General features: G+C 34.7%; 2 protein-coding genes across 3 annotated transcripts; both read right to left on the bottom strand.

Moving 5' to 3' along the window:
- Positions 1 to 122: 122 nt before the first annotated feature.
- Positions 123 to 13665, bottom strand: LOC126744709 (alkaline phosphatase, tissue-nonspecific isozyme-like). Its single transcript, XM_050452237.1, has 8 exons — positions 13461 to 13665; positions 5683 to 5885; positions 5437 to 5629; positions 1615 to 1778; positions 980 to 1330; positions 731 to 929; positions 468 to 683; positions 123 to 415 (listed from the first exon to the last, which is right to left on the bottom strand). Exons 1-8 carry the CDS (start codon positions 13525 to 13527, stop codon positions 219 to 221), a joined length of 1590 nt encoding a protein of 529 aa, XP_050308194.1. The 5' UTR covers positions 13528 to 13665; the 3' UTR covers positions 123 to 218.
- Positions 1790 to 5395, bottom strand: LOC126744697 (uncharacterized). Of its 2 annotated transcripts, XM_050452218.1 has the most exons (3): positions 4966 to 5395; positions 4542 to 4821; positions 1790 to 3786 (listed from the first exon to the last, which is right to left on the bottom strand). In XM_050452218.1, the coding sequence occupies exons 1-3, from the start codon at positions 5133 to 5135 to the stop codon at positions 2281 to 2283; spliced, it is 1956 nt and encodes a 651-aa protein (XP_050308175.1). In that variant the 5' UTR covers positions 5136 to 5395; the 3' UTR covers positions 1790 to 2280. The 2 variants fall into 2 exon arrangements, with proteins under 2 accessions (XP_050308175.1, XP_050308184.1); XM_050452227.1 differs by lacking the exon at positions 1790 to 3786 and having other exon boundaries at positions 4409 to 4821.
- Positions 13666 to 13895: the final 230 nt, after the last annotated feature.

Raw genomic sequence — 13895 nt, forward strand, 5'->3', positions numbered from 1 at the left:
ATAAGTAATATGGTGAGTAAGATAACGTCGAAACCCAAACATCTGTGACTGTCACTAGGTTTACATAGAAAACCCTTCTTTTTTCCGACTTTAGTCTCATCAGCCATCGAAAACTATTAAAATTCAATAATAAATAATTTTATTTAAAAGAGCAACTTTAATTTAGAAGTACATGAGCTCACAATACTATTCAGATTAACATAGGAACGACTGAACCATTAAATTACACGAAAGACCCCGATAAAGGGGAGCATAATCAAAAAACTAAGGGACATTCCATAAATATGTGACGATCCGGAATCCTCGTCATCAAATGGATCTAAACCCTCGAAAATTCCAATTTGCATCGCGTAGCTGATGGCGTAAGCCACATAGCTTTGCTCGTGGACGCTATTAAATAGATGGGCCATCGGACCTAAAAGGTACCTTTCAATATTCTGAACCAGCGACGTCACGAAATTTCTTACCTCTAGCATAAACTAGCACATCGGTCCCACTATGGGTAACTTCGTCGTTCAACACGACAGACTGCTGTGAATATTCGAAATCCGTTATATTTTCAGCGGTAGGATCTGGCCGTTTCACTTTATTCTCCTCAACAACAAACTGATAATTATTAGGCCCACCAGTACCATATAATAAATTGGTATACGGGACATTATCCATTTTAGAGTTTGAGACACCTAAAACACACTACTAAGTACACCCAAATACCTCTAGAGCTCCGTACCAAGCACTCCTTGACTCCTATCAGGATACCCGGTGAATACCATCGAGTGTGAATGATCACTAGTGACAATAATTAAAGTATTAGTCACATCAGTCATATTGAGAGCTACGTCAACTGCATCACTAAGGGCCACCGTTTCGTCCAGAGCTTTCCTGGCGTGGCCTCTATGGTGGGTTTGATCGATGTTGCCCCCTTCAACCTAAAAACCCCCCCATAGAATACTCATAATCCTTTCACTATATCTCTTACCATCAAAACGTATCCGTTAGGGTTTTTTTTGCTCAGCAATCGGATTGCCGCTGCGGTCATGTCGGCCAGCGAGGGCATGCCTTCTGGACCCTTATCCCGTTCATGTTCGAGCTTCAAATGGCCGTTGGCAAATATGCCCAAGGTAAACTCGGCCGATTCGTTCATGTTTTGCAAGTCCAGATTATTCTGAAGCACTTGGTAACTCGATTGGCGGATCTCTTTGTCGGTCTTCCAGTCGTTAATTAGATCTCTGCCTTGTTGTTTACTGTAGCAGGACCAGGTGTCCACAGGATCCTCCGGAGATCCTTCCACGTTGGCTTGTAGGCACTGCCTACCACCACCCATGATAACCTTAAAAGAAAACAGATATTACAACTCAAGCTAGTTACATGTTACCGATCTGCCTATTCAGCTAACCAATTACCTATTGATTTACTTATTTGATTACTAAGCAAACCAACACTATAAATATATGTATTGCCTTGTCATTAAGAACATAATTACATTACTATTAAGTTACTGTTCAAGTTAAGCTAGATTTTAAGTTGTAATTTCCGCTCTTGAATAAATAATTTTTAAAAAAATTATTTTCGTGTTGACTACATTTAACTGGCTTAATAGGGTAAATCATTTACATCAATGTTTCTTCCGGGGCTGTTGTTAACCAGCTGCCAAGCAATATCGTCACAATCAGCTGCGTCCTGTGGTATATTCGCTTCGCATTCCCAGCTTCGGTTAGGCGTGTGCGCGTAGAGGGCGCTGGGCGTGGCATGTGTTACCCTGGTGGTGGTGACGAAACCTACAAACGCGACGTACTAAGATCAGGGTTGGGTAAGTAGCAAATTGTACATTTGCGACGGCATTTACGACTGTCGCAAATGTATATTACGACGCGTTCAAAAAATTTATTACCTACATTTGCGACAATATGTAACAAATTCAATGAAAGAAAACATTGAAACTATTGAAAGTGAAAATCTCAAGGATTTAAAATCCATAAAACACAGTTTTTTAAGAAAAAAAATTGTTTTAATTCTGGACGGGATAGACAACTTATAATAATATAACTAAGACACGTTTATTATAATAATAATAAGGTATTAATATTAATATTGATCTGAAACATTGCTGTCCTTAAGCTTAAGGGAATAATAAACTGAAACCAACTTGCTTGATTTTTCTTTGGTCAATCTATTCCTCAAATCTGAGTGGACAAAAGACCAGTTAGAAAACAATCTCTCCAACTGAGCTGATGAAGCTGGAATACTTAGTAACTTTTGTGCCAAAGTTGAAAGAGCTTCCTATTTTGTTTCTACTAAACCCCAAATTGTTGAAACAGAAATGTTTTGTGCCTTCTTTTTTAGGGTGTCAAAAATACCCTCATTTCTAATAAAAGCATTAAGACCATCCAAGCTCTCTTCGGAGTCCAAACTATTAATAAGGAAATCCTGAACCATTTGTTTCTGTTCTTTGCTTAACAAATTTCCTCTATAATTGGGGTGTAAATAGTTTGCTGCCAAGCTATATATGTTTAAAGCCATATTCGTTCGTGACTTTACACATCTTTTAATCTTATCATTGTAACTTTCTGATTCCTTAACTTGATTGTTCAATGTTAACCACTCCTCTGTGGAATCTGCAATGGAAGTAGATTTATTTTGACATGTGTTAATAATTTTGCAAATTGGATCTAGCAAAGCTACTGTTGCTTTTACGGATTCTATAAATTCTTCATTGTAAAGATAACATGTAACTTCAGCCCTAATTTTAGTATGTTCTTCAGCTGCGACTGCTGCGACTTGTTTCATGATCCGTAAGTTTTTCAGCAAGGAATCACAAGAATCACGATGAGAGCACCAACGTGTCTCAACAGGTAAGACTATTTTTAAACCCCCTCTCTGTAAAATCATGTTTTCTAAAGTTGTGTGCTTAAATTCTTTTAACACCAGAGTCACAGTTTTCATGACGTCATGATCTACTATGTCCTTAACAAGGAGATTACCTGTATAACTGCTGCAAGTGCTATGCCATAAATTTATAAGGCGACCCATTTTTACCATATTCGAAGCATTATCAGAGACTACGGCGTAAATTTCACAGTTGTATGCTGATTTTGCCTTTTTAAGAGCGTTATTGCAGACTTCTGCAAGTGCTTCACCCGTTTCCTTGGCTGTTGAAAAGTCATAAGATTCAAGAAACACACTTTCACCATTAAGAGTTTGTAGCATTGTTACTACATTGTTTGTATTATTTGATGAGTTTTTCCAACCATCTATAAGTAATGTGGCTGATTTCTTTAAACTGTTTTTATTGTTTATTAACACGTGCTCATGGACTTTATCCAAAAGGGTAGAAGATAAGGTCTTTCTTGTAGGCGGATTGTATGCCGGACGTAAAAGTTTTAAAAAATTCTTGAAATGGTCACTTTCCACAACACTGAACGGAATATTATACCCAAAAAAAAATGTTGCCAAAGATATATTTGCCTCTTCTTCTTCATTTTGATTCATTTTGTCAACAAAGGAACTTAGGTTTTTTGTTTTTTTTTCCTTCTTTTGCCTGCTGTTATTTTTATTTCCATTAATTAACTTAGACGATCTTGATATGTCAGTCCTCGATGATGATGATGATGAGGATACAGTGGAAATGGAAGCTGCGAAATTGATGGGAAAATTGCGACCTTGGCGCTTCTCTTTGGCATATCCATGTTCCAATAGCTGATTTTGATTGGCCAACGACTCATCAACCTCTGATGATGATATCGGTAGTGGCGATGATACAGGGGATGGAATTATCTCCAGGTTTTCCTGTAAAAATTAATAAATCTGTTAGGTAATTCTAAAAATTAATAAATAAAATAAAAGTTACTAGGCGGGGCTGATACCTTTTAAAATAGCAAAAAATGTAAAAAAACATAGTAGGATGAAACATGTTAGAACAGGAAGAGAATATAGTAAAATTTAAAAGGAAAATAAATTACGGGCGATCTGAGGTCGGGAAGGGGCAGAGGGGTGAGTTTTTGAGGTTAGAAACAATTTAACTTAATTTCCGCCAAAACCACAAGTGCGATAGAAAAAAGTTAAATAGCAAAGTTGTAGATAATAATAAGGTCTACAAATTTTGTTTTTACACTTTTTTCACATAACCTCAAAATTTACGTAAAAAAAGCAAAAAACCAAGTTTTTGGTTTTTTATGTTTATCTTTTACAAAAAATGTGTTTTTTTCACGAAATTTTGAGAGAATCTACCTTTTTATGCCCCAAATACACTGTAATTTTCTTGATTAATAATGTACATTTGTTTCACTTTATTTTGACTTATATCGAAAAAGCAGCCTAATTTTCAATCAAAAATTCACCCCCACCCCCTTCCCGACGTCCGATCGCCCGTAATTTATTTTTCCTTTAATATTTGTTATATTCTCTTCGTTTTACAATGGGTTTCATCCTACTATAATTTTGTTTGGTTTCAAAAATTATCGATCCTGGTCTATACATAAATACAAGTAAAAAAAAAGGTTTTAATAACATTGTTATCAATTGAAAAGTATGTAGGTACTTACAATATCTAAAACTCTATATGAAGATTGGGGAGGAGGGGCACTTGTGTTTACTTCAACTTCCATAACCACTTCTTGGGGCACTTCTTGAGTTTCATCGTCAGAAGTTATTCCAGTAGACGCAGCAGTAGAATTAATTTCCCTGTTAAGTGGTCTAACCCGTCTAACTGGCCTATCGATGGGTGTCATTACATTTTCAGACCTCACACTATCATCTGACGATAATGATATGGCTTCACCTTCTTTAGAATCAATACTACTGCTCTTGCGAAAACATCTTTTTCTGTAAATAACAGTAATAACACAATAATGACTTATTTAGAAAAGAGGTTTTAAACTATTCTATTATGTTATAGCGTAGGCAAAAAAATCCCAAATTTTAATATAAAGATAGGCACTATATTTATAGTAAAAGAGTTTTACTTACCTATGTGTACGAAGGCGAGATATTGCTGTATTTTTTAGAATATGGTTGCACGTGTCACACTTAGCTCCCATTCTTCCATTGTCCAAATGTAATGATTCAAATCCGAGTTCCTTGTATAAATTGTGGGGCTTTCTGCCCTTTTCAGAGTTTGCGGTATCGGTATTCATCATGGTATCAACTGTGGTACCAACAGGGGTACAATTACAACACTAGGGAATTAAATTATCACGAAAAATCGAACGAAAAACAAACAGCTTAGCTCTAAAAACCGTTAAAAATGAATTTAAACGATGGAAACAACTAGTTTCATAACCTTAAATTTAGAAGCAGATTTTGCGACATTTTTAATTTGCGACAAATTTCAATTTACTACATTTGCGACGTCGTAAATGTAACAATGTAGTAAATTTATTTTTGCCGCGTATTACCCAACCCTAACTAAGATGTGCCGAAGAGGTTCGAGGACAGTACCTGTGGCTTTTCCGGCCGTTTGGGCCCAATTAATAAAACTCTCCACTTGCGCGGGTTTCTTACGGGAGGCGGCGCAATCGTCCACGGCCACCGTCGAATCTACGCCGGCGGTTTTGTGGTTCGCTTTTATGCCGGTGAACATGGCGGTGGCGGTGCTACACGAGTCCGGCACCAACTTGTTTGCCGAATAAATCTGTAAGGAATGCCTGTTGAGATATCGGGGAATAAAATTTTAATGAGGTTAACTTTTAAGACACCCAGGTTGTCAAACGTTTCCCAGGCTAAACGGCCGGACTCGCCTTTGCCGTATATCCTGGCGACGGTGGATGTGGTTAGGCCCATACCGTCACCGACGAACAGGATAAGGTTTTGAGCCTGGTTGGAGATTTTCCTTTTTTTAAGGGCTTTCGATAGTTCTTCTTTGCCCAGTTGTCTCCAATAAGCTTGATCTAGAAATTAATAGAGATGTTAGGGAAAAAACGATATGACTAAAAATCTGGGCCGGGATTTCTAAAATCACGATTGATGTTAATCTGTTCCTAAGGCATTATACAATTTTTTCATGTACACATCAACAAGGTAAAAACCGTTTTTTATACCCTAAAACATCATCTGAAAATGGTCGATTTTGACGTCTACGGGCGATTTTAATGCGGTTTTTTACGGCAGTTTTGATAGCATGACGTCAACGTGGATGTATCGGCTCGGACTTCTTATTTTCATTGATAAAATGCTTAATTAGCTCAGAATTTCCTGAAATCGGTATGGAATAGTTCTAGAGACTTTGGAGAATCCGATTATGTGCATATCTTTTACCAAGTCGCCTTCCTTTAGCAGTGATGATTCGACAAAGTTTTAAAGTTTTAGAATTTACCGTGTTTTCATGCGACAAAAGGACTCTCATACATGGCATTTTGGGTGCGGGAGTGTTGGTTTAATGTGGACTATTTATTTATTTTAACACAAAATCTAACTGTGGACTGTGGATCAGTGTTATTATTTGAACTGTAAAGAAAACGCAAGCGTTAATTTTGTTAATTTTGTAATCTTGATTTGAAATTTGGATTTAATTTTTTCTAGAGAAATAAAGCAAGATGTCCCAAGAAAAGAGGAGGTGTATTGAAACATCCAAAGATCCAGCTGTTTGGTCACAATGGTTTAACAAATGTCAAGTGACCAAAGCGAGGTGATGACTGAGAGTGAAGATGAAGTTGATAATCCTGAAGAAGATACAGTAAACGAAAGTGAGCATGATTCTTTATCAAATCAAGAGGCTAGTGAGAATAGTTCCGGAAATGAATCTGACGATGACGGTGAGTCTTTAATTATTTTACGGGGAAGGACAAAAAAACAAAATGGAGAAAAGAAACTCCTAATGTTCATATAAGAACCAGAGCTCATAACATCATTACCCATTTGCCTGGTCCGAAGGGAATTGCTAGAAATGCAGAAATAACGGGGATTGAGTGTTTAAATATTTTACTAGATGAGTCTATCATACGAACATTACTACCTGTACCAATATTTATATTGAAAGTATAAAAGAACGATTTGAACGAAAACAGGATGCAAGAAATACAGATGAAAGAGAGATAAGGGCATTTATAGGGATTTTTTATTTAATCGGTGTATTAAGATCATCTCGAAAAAACTTACATAAAATTTGAGACAACTCAAAAGGAAGTGGCGTAGAAGTATGTTACTCGGCAATGAGTGACAAACGTTTTAGGTTTCTTTTGCGATGCATGCGTTTTGATGACATTAGAGACAGAAATCTAAGAAGTGAAAATGATAAAATGGCTCCTATTAGGGAGATTTTTGAACAATTTCTGGCCAATTTTCAAAGATATTTTATTGCAAGTGAATATTTGACTGTCGATAGTGTCGATGAGCAACTTCTGGCATTTCGTGGACGTTGCTCATTCAAGCAATATATACCAAGTAAACCGGCTCGATATGGTGTGAAAGTTGGTTGGTGTGAAAGGTGGTTTGCTTTGGTGGACGTCAAATCTGGTTATACATTCAACCTTGAGACGTATGTAGGGACCCAACCTGAAGGACCATATAAATTTAAAAATTCCGGAGAAGAAATTGTCCTTAAATTAGTAGAACCAGTGGCAAACACTAACCGCAACATAACTGGCGATAACTGGTTTACTAGTGTGCCACTGGTTAAAAAATTACTTATTGAAAAAAAGCTAACTTATATTGGCACAATGCGAAAAAATAAAGTAGAATTATCAAAGGAATTTTTGCCAAACAAAAGTAAAGAAGTAGGATCTTCTATTTTTGGATTCCAGAAAGACTGCACAATTGTGTCGTATTGTCCAAAGAAAAGTAAATCTGTAATGTTGATTTCAAGTATGCACCATGATAATGCAATTGATGCTGAAACTGGAGACGCTAGAAAACCTAAAATAATCACAATGTATAACCAAACGAAGTTTGCCGTGGATCGACTAGACCAATTGTATGCAAAATATGATGTATCAAGAAATACTCTTTATGGTAATCTTTTATGACCTGCTAAATATTTCAGCAATAAATGCTTTATGCATTTATAAGTCTAATAATTGGAACAGAAAGATATCACGGTCAGATTTTATAGAAGAACTTGCATGGGAATTTAATGAAGGCCTCAAATTGAATTTAGAGCTACACTTATCCAAGTCTCTCCGGAATTTCGACAGCGCGTCCGTGTTTTATTGAGAATTTCAGAAGTGGTAACACCTCTCCCACCTGTAAATAGAAATACTGTCAGACGTTGTTCATTTTGTGCCAGGAATCGCGATAAGTCCACTCAAAAATATTGTAAAAAATGCCAAAGATACGCCTGTAAAGAACACAAAACAACGTTACACATAACAAAGTATAACGTTGAATAAATGTTTATGTTTTTTTTTTCTGTCAAAATTAGGAGAATTTTTTAAAACTTATTTTTGTATTTAAGTGCAAGATTAACTTCATAAATGAAATAAAATAAGTTAACCTAAAATTAAAAGCATGTTTTGTTATTTTTTACAATATGTACATGTTGCTATCTTATTAACATTTAAAAGAACTAATTTTTAAACTTTTTTCTGAAGTTTGGATAAATCGATCCATTAAAATAAATAAATAAATTGGGTTGCTACCACTGTTTAGCCCACGCGCCTAACCGTGTCAGTGATATCCACGCGCCTAACTTAGGGTAAAAACACACGAGGCTGTTTGCAAGCGGTTTGCGCCGCGACGGCGGCCGGTGGACCGCCGCTCGACTTAAAACACACGCGACGGCTTTCGCAACTACGAACGGCACGAAAAATTACAAGATCAGTTTGATGTTGCCAAGCTTTGCGTACAGTTCACAGTTTTTTATTTATCGTGAGCAAAATGGACTCCGACAGTGAAGATGATTTTTTATTTTTGTTGGCGGCATCGGCACTGGCATTACGCAAAAAACCAAAATAAAATTGAACGAAACGTAAGCTATGGATACATCCCATAGTTATGGAAAGAAACAAGAAGGGATATTTCAATACCATCTATAAGGAGATTTGTGAAGATCCGGAATTTTTTTTAAATTTCACCAGAATGTCAAAGGAATCATACCAGGAGTTACTTTTATTGATCCAAGAGCCATGTACAAAAGCTAATACCATTATGAGAGATAGCATATCAGTGGAAGAAAAGCTTTTGATAACGAATCAATATAATAGCATATAATACCCACATAGCAAACATATATTATATGTAAATGCTAATTATATTCATAATATCCTGACGTATAAACATACAATGTCTATTTTTAATGCTCTGTTTATTTTATGGATATGAAATAAATATACATTTGTCACACATTAGGTAATACATGGAATATACTATTAGTACGTACTGTGAATATCCTGAATATACTAGATATTTAAACTATATTCAAGAGTTATATTCTATGGATGTCTCATAAACATCTATTATATTCTATGTATCTGTTACATGTATCTTTATAGAATATACAAATACAATTTTTAATATTCCAGGATATATAATAAATATTTAATATATATAAAAAATAGCATAAGTAACTTTAAGGTCTTAAACTAGTTTGGGAGGAATTGAATATTGAGAAAACATATTTTTACTTAAATTCCAAATATATATTTATTTATTCATTTGTAAGTATGACAAAATAAATCAGATATTCGTTGGTCAAGAAAACTCTAAAAAAGGAGGAAGGCAAATAGGAGGAAACATTCAGCACAAAAATACTGCATTACATTCACTACAACTTTTAATTTTAATAAAAGGAAGTTCGCGCCGATGTTTGCCATGTTTTTCTGTATTTTTTTTATTTATAAACAAAATTAGATCAAGATGTAAACGCTATATAAAATAAAACTTTTTTGTATATAAACGGTATATTTCGGGCGGCAGAACATTACAAATAGAAGTAAATATTACGATTACATTAGAACCAATGTAGTCTTTTACATACCTACACTTATAAAACAAATATTTAAAATTATCTATTGTTCTTAAGGCATTCTAAAAGAAATTAATGATTTTATTGTTTAACTTAAAATTAAATCAAATAACAAAATGTGAAAAGGATGATTCCCTTTGCCAAACGGAGTTTGGAGAGTGTCAACATAGACTGCAACTGAAAAAGGCTATAAAAAAAATTGTTTTATTGCACAATATGGCCGCCCACTTTGTCCATGAATACATGGCAGATGCAAGTGAAAATATTCATTAAAAAAAATTCTTGTCTATATTTTAACTCTTAAAATATGAAATAATATACCTCATCTAATGCAATATGGAATTTTCTTAAGATGATAAGTAGGTTCAACACCCAAAATGTGAAACAAACATTACACAATACGCCTTTGCCCGGGATCACCTGCACCGTATTTACTGTACAGCAAATTGTTGTTGTTGTAACAAAACAAAAGTTGTTGTACAGCAAATACTGTGCAGGTGATCTTCGGTTGAATTCTCGACATTGTCTGTTCTTTTTTATTAAAGACATCAAAGTGACTTGCCTAAAATGACGCCAAGAGACGTCATTGTCGATGTATGTATCAAAGGTATAGGCGACGGTAATGTTCACAAAATATATACATTTATTATTTATACTTGAACATAAAAAAATTAAGTTAATCTCAATGTGTAATATATATACATAGAACATACACGATATTTTTTGCACTTTCTGGACTTTATAGGTATATACAGTGGATATCACATGCTATGTGGGTATATAATATACATATAATATATAGCATATAGCATATAATATGTACATACTTATAATTTTTTTTCCTCAACAGAAGCAGCTGCGCTTAGAAATTCTGTAGTAACTTCTTCCCATGCCTGTTTTTTTTTTATTCTGTTTGAATAATTATCATCACGCATATCCCAAATCGCTGGCCTCAATTGAACCTCAGTAATTAATTTTTCTATGTTGAATTCCCTAGTTTCCATAATAAATGAACAATTTTCAACACTGCACAAAAAAAAAACACACCAAAAAACCCTACGTGTGGTTTGCAACACAGAAGATAAGTAAATGATGTGCCGCGGTAGTGCCGCTAAAGCAATAAAAACCAAGCGGCGTGCCGGCGGCCCATGGTATCGAGCAGGGTACGCGCGTCGGACGCCGCGTTTTATGGGATTAGGCGGCGCCGTCTGTTTCAAAGCTCACAAGTCCCATAAACGAGGCGTCGAGCTCGACCACGGCGCGACAACCGTCGCGGCGCAAACCGCTTGCAAACAGCCTCGTGTGTTTTTACCCTAGTTTAGTTTAAGGTTGTAATGTAAGCTTTAATGCAATGAGAACCTAACCTCTACATGTATCATACATGGGCGAAGTTAGAGCCTCAAAAATGGGGGGGCTAAAGCCCCCATCAAGGGGCAGAGTTACACGAAGAGGTGAGGGGGTGGCTATCAAAGAAAAGTTCGCCGTAGGCGCCTCCGGAGGTAACAAATTTTTTGGTGGGCACCTTCATTTTCACTTATAAGCCGTTAAAATTATTAAAAAAAAAAGAATAGTCTTAAACAGCTTCTATTCTAATTTGCTGTACTATATACATAATATCATGAATTTGTTTTACTTTTATTTTCATATTAGATTTCATCCAAGAAACACGTTTCTGAATTTTATTGCAATATCCATAATGTATGAACCATTCTGTATATGTATTGGAGTATATTGCATACACAGCAAAAGTCAAAAGTCGCTAGTTTTAAAAAAAAAAATTTAACTTTCAAGAAAAATTTTAAAGTTCAAAATAATATCATTTTAATATCTAATTGTCGGACTTAATTAATTTAGACAAAGTTAAACACGACGTTTCGGTTGGTAAGTATCTCCAACCATTATTATATTAAAATGTTATATTAAGTGTAAACTAGCAGTTTAACCAAAACAGCAGTTACCAACCAAAACGTCGTGTTTAACTTTGTTTAAATTAATTAAGACAATGCAAATCCGACAATTAGATATTACTTCTCCATTGTCTGCCATCTTCAAAACCAATATCATTTTAATAAAACGCAATAATTCTTCAAAAATAGTAAAAGCAAAATTTATTTAAAATGTCCTTAAATAAAATGAAATCCAATAAAATTATCTTATAACTACTCTAATAAAAGTTTTCGATTTCCTTTTTTTAAAAACTCTTTTAAAATTTCATCTGGCGACACTGACTTTGTTAGACCACTTTCAATACTAAGAGTGGTTAGTGCTAAAGAACTAAATCGATCCTGACCCATCCTTGACCTAAACCAATTTTTAATTCTTCTCATTGTTGAGAAAGAGCGTTCGCAAGACGTTAAAGAAATTGGCAAAACTAATGCTATTTGCATAAGGGTATATGCATTTGGAAAAGTCTCTTTTCATAATACATCTTTAATATCAGAAATGGTAATGTTGTGGCTCTGGCTTTTATTTATGCAATTCCCAATAACGGTCATTTCAGCTTTTAATAGCTCCTTATCGATTAAAAAGGTATCTCCATACAATTTAATGAATTCCAAACTACCATCAAAATCCATCTGCAAAAAATTGAAGACAGATTTAGCTAATTTCTGACTTTCGGAGGAAAATCTTATTTTTAGATGATTTATTATATTGTCGAGAGACCTATAATAAATTGAAATTAGCCAAAACTTTTGTGCCTCATTTTTTATCAAAGGTGAATTTAAGAACGTTTCTTCGTGTACTGCGGAAGTGGAAGCTTCAAGCACATATTCTTTAAGTCTTATACTTTCTGTTTTTTTACGTTTTGAACAATTTTTTTGGGGGGCTAATTTCATTTTAAAGGGGGCTAAGCCCCCCCAAGCCCCCCCCTAACTCCGCCCATGGTATCATATAAATAAATTCCAAAAAGGAAAAAATAATAAACTTATAAGTTACAATAAGGTCCAAAATATACACTTTATTATATCCATTAATGTTAGAACACCTAAATCTTAGACTAAATGATATTTAAATGAATATAATCATCGAAAACATCATTATCGGAGTAAAAAAATATCAGATCAAATATTATGGTGTTTTTTTAGTACTACTACATCCAAATATAAATAAAAAAAAATCTTTAAGCTGTAGTTAAGTTTGAAGTGAACTTATGCTAATATGTTAAGTTTTTTTAAATTTTGCCGCCTCTTGCCCTTCGTATACTTTAACGCGCAGCTACTAAAATATTTAATAGTGATAGGTCATATTTTGAATTTTTTAAGATCTTCATTGTGTTTTTAATCCCTATTGAATGTGTTGCAACCTTTATAAAACGCATTGCATTCTTATTATCAAATTTTAATATCAACATTTGACGGCTATCAACTTTACTAATATTCTCCATCAGCCGCCTTTAAGTCTGGGAGTGGTGTAGAGTTGGTTGCCTAATTCACGAATATACGAAGCACATTTGAATCAAATAAAGAAACTAAATTGAAACAGTACCGCGGCATACAATTTCGGGACTATTCTGTGACACGTGAAATACAATTTTAGTATTTATTCATTTTTAAATTATACGAACCTTCAATTAAGCAAACGCACCGGCCCACAAACAACACAAACAGTAAAACATTGAACGGTTTACACATTTTTCTCTTAAAATAAACATTTAATAAGAGGGTTACTAATTTGTGCCGCGTCACGATTAAAATTTCATTTAATCGAATTAAATGTTTAATGTTAAAAACGGTTGTCGACCGTACGATATTTGAAGGTCAGCAATAATAAAGTTTTATCGACCGAAGCTGAATCATTTACGACTCGTAATCATCGCTGTTATCACGTTGGGATGAATGAACTGATGCATTTAATTGTTTGTAAGTTTAAAAAAAAAACAATGATTGGTGGTAAAGTCTCTATGTTATTATCCTTGGAAGTGCGATTAAAAACGATGTTATTACAATTTGACAGTTGTGTATGGTGGGTCGCCTAGTAAAAAAATAAAAGTCGAATCGGA

This window comes from Anthonomus grandis, chromosome 1 (assembly GCF_022605725.1).
Source record: "Anthonomus grandis grandis chromosome 1, icAntGran1.3, whole genome shotgun sequence".
NCBI classification, from domain to species: Eukaryota; Metazoa; Arthropoda; class Insecta; order Coleoptera; family Curculionidae; genus Anthonomus; species Anthonomus grandis.

Coding starts and splice junctions, on each gene's coding strand:
- LOC126744709 (XM_050452237.1), bottom strand. CDS start 13,527: ATGTGTAAACCGTTCAATGTTTTACTGTTTGTGTTGTTTGTGGGCCGG. Junction 1,779..5,436: donor AACGGCCGGAAAAGCCACAG/GTACTGTCCTCG, acceptor TCGCGTTTGTAG/GTTTCGTCACCACCACCAGG. Junction 684..730: donor TAGGAGTCAAGGAGTGCTTG/GTACGGAGCTCT, acceptor AGTGTGTTTTAG/GTGTCTCAAACTCTAAAATG.
- LOC126744697 (XM_050452218.1), bottom strand. CDS start 5,135: ATGATGAATACCGATACCGCAAACTCTGAAAAGGGCAGAAAGCCCCAC. Junction 4,822..4,965: donor TCTCGCCTTCGTACACATAG/GTAAGTAAAACT, acceptor TGTTATTTACAG/AAAAAGATGTTTTCGCAAGA. Junction 3,787..4,541: donor CATATAGAGTTTTAGATATT/GTAAGTACCTAC, acceptor TAATTTTTACAG/GAAAACCTGGAGATAATTCC.